The 1,837-nt window shown below is 40.0% G+C and overlaps 1 protein-coding gene across 1 annotated transcript in view; it reads right to left on the reverse strand.

Moving 5' to 3' along the window:
- LOC107728091 (metalloendopeptidase OMA1, mitochondrial-like) overlaps positions 1-1,605 on the reverse strand; it is a 15,387-nt gene extending 13,782 nt beyond the window's left edge. The window contains exon 1 of the mRNA XM_016538169.1: positions 1,480-1,605. Within this exon, the coding sequence (XP_016393655.1) occupies positions 1,480-1,560 (81 nt within the window). The 5' untranslated portion in view covers positions 1,561-1,605. The remainder of the gene's footprint in view (positions 1-1,479) is intronic.
- Between the last annotated feature and the right edge of the window lie 232 nt (positions 1,606-1,837).

Consider the following 1,837-nt stretch of genomic DNA (forward strand, 5'->3'; position numbering starts at 1 on the left):
CATTTTACCTATAATTCCTGATAAAGCAGCGTTTATGAGCGCAGAAGTGCTTTGTGTACAGCCGTTACCAGGGAAACCGCAATATTTCAGCGCTCCTAAAGCGCCACCTCATGGCAGAGAATGAATTTGCATTTCCAATAAGCCTTTCTTTGTGATTATGGTCAGATCAATGCAAAATATCAACTCATGTTTTTACGCAGCAAACACAGATTTGTAAATGAGAAAGAAGTTAATGTGCCTTCTAAAAATCTAAACAATTAAGACAGTAATATTTATACGTTTTAAATTGACAATTTATATGCTTGATTTATCCCTTTTCATAAAAATGGTCTAAAGGCTGAAATGCTGTTGTATAAGATTTTTGTTTTTGTGAAAACCTGTATCTGAACTGTAAATCATGGCTTGCATGGCTGCAAATTAAATGGCTTTCTCAAGCCAACTTAAAAAGGTTTGAAATCTGTTCCAGCATCTGCTACTAGCTTGTTGCAGCTTTGAAATAAAGGAAAAACTCATGAGCCTAACAGCATGTTGCTTGGCTTTAAAGGGACTTTTTAATGTCACAGAAAAATGTACTAAATCATTTTATTTTTTCACAACCACGTCATATTAGTCCTGATATCAGTGTTAAGCTCCTTCACCCTAACCAGAGCCACAAGCATGCAGTGATGCAACAGCTCTGAAACTAAAACAACTCTTTAAACCGAACCCTTAACAGCACTTAGTGCCTCTGAGAGAGGACGCCTCCTTCTCTTCATTTAAACCAAGAGAAGAGTGACATGACATGTGGCCAAGTATGGTTACCCATACTAGGAATTAGTGCTCTGCATTTAACCCATCCTTAGTGCACACACACAGCAGTGAACACACACACCGTGAACACACACCCGGAGCAGTGGGCAGCCATTTATGCTGCGGCGCCCGGGGAGCAGTTGGGGGTTCGGTGCCTTGCTCAAGGGCACCTCAGTCGTGGTATTGAAGGTGGGAGAGAGCGCTGTACATTCACTCCCCCCACCTACAATCCCTGCCAGTACGAGACTCGAACCCGCAACCTTTGGGTTACGAGTCCGACTCTCTAACCATTAGGCCACGACTTTGATTAAAGTAAAACATGACACATGCAAAAGAGAGATAAAGTGAGCACTTGAATCTAATGAAGGGTCTTTTACTTCCAGAAAAAAGTTGAGAGACACAGCAAAGGAAGTACAAATTTAGTTTGATCCAAACTATAAAGGCCAGAGGCAGTGTGAGGACCCTGACAATGGGTGCAGATAGCAGACCATGTAATACTCATATACATTTACATTTAAATCAAAATTACCCTAAGGGAGAGATTACTTAGAGAAATTAATACTACGCTCTTGGATACTTTACTTTTAGCATAATTCATTATTGGGTTAAAATAGATTCTGATAAAATGACAAAAATAATGTCCATTCGGGCGTTTCTGTGCAGCAGTTTGACAGTGTGGGCGGGACTTACTGCATGACCAATCAGAGCGTGAGCCATCTCATGTCCCAGTATAAATACCAGCTGATGGATGTCTGCTACAGCCTCCAGCATTCCTGTGAAGATGAAGACATTTCCATTCTGACACACACACACACACAATCATTCCAGCTGTGAAATCAGAATAATTTTCTCCTCTAGTAATCAGTCTCAAGATTTTCTTTAATCATCTGCAGTGAATTAAGAACACTTCTCTCTCTTTACGAGAGTACTAAACTGTATGAAGAAATGTTTGTACACGTAGCTAATAAAAACATTGTGCAAAACTGTCTGGGTAATTTCACAAACAGGAAATTCAAGAATGAGGGTTCGATTACAGAGTATCTATATA

Source organism: Sinocyclocheilus rhinocerous, unplaced genomic scaffold, assembly GCF_001515625.1.
Source record: "Sinocyclocheilus rhinocerous isolate Xijiao unplaced genomic scaffold, SAMN03320098_v1.1 scaffold337, whole genome shotgun sequence".
In the NCBI taxonomy this organism is placed as follows: Eukaryota; Metazoa; Chordata; class Actinopteri; order Cypriniformes; family Cyprinidae; genus Sinocyclocheilus; species Sinocyclocheilus rhinocerous.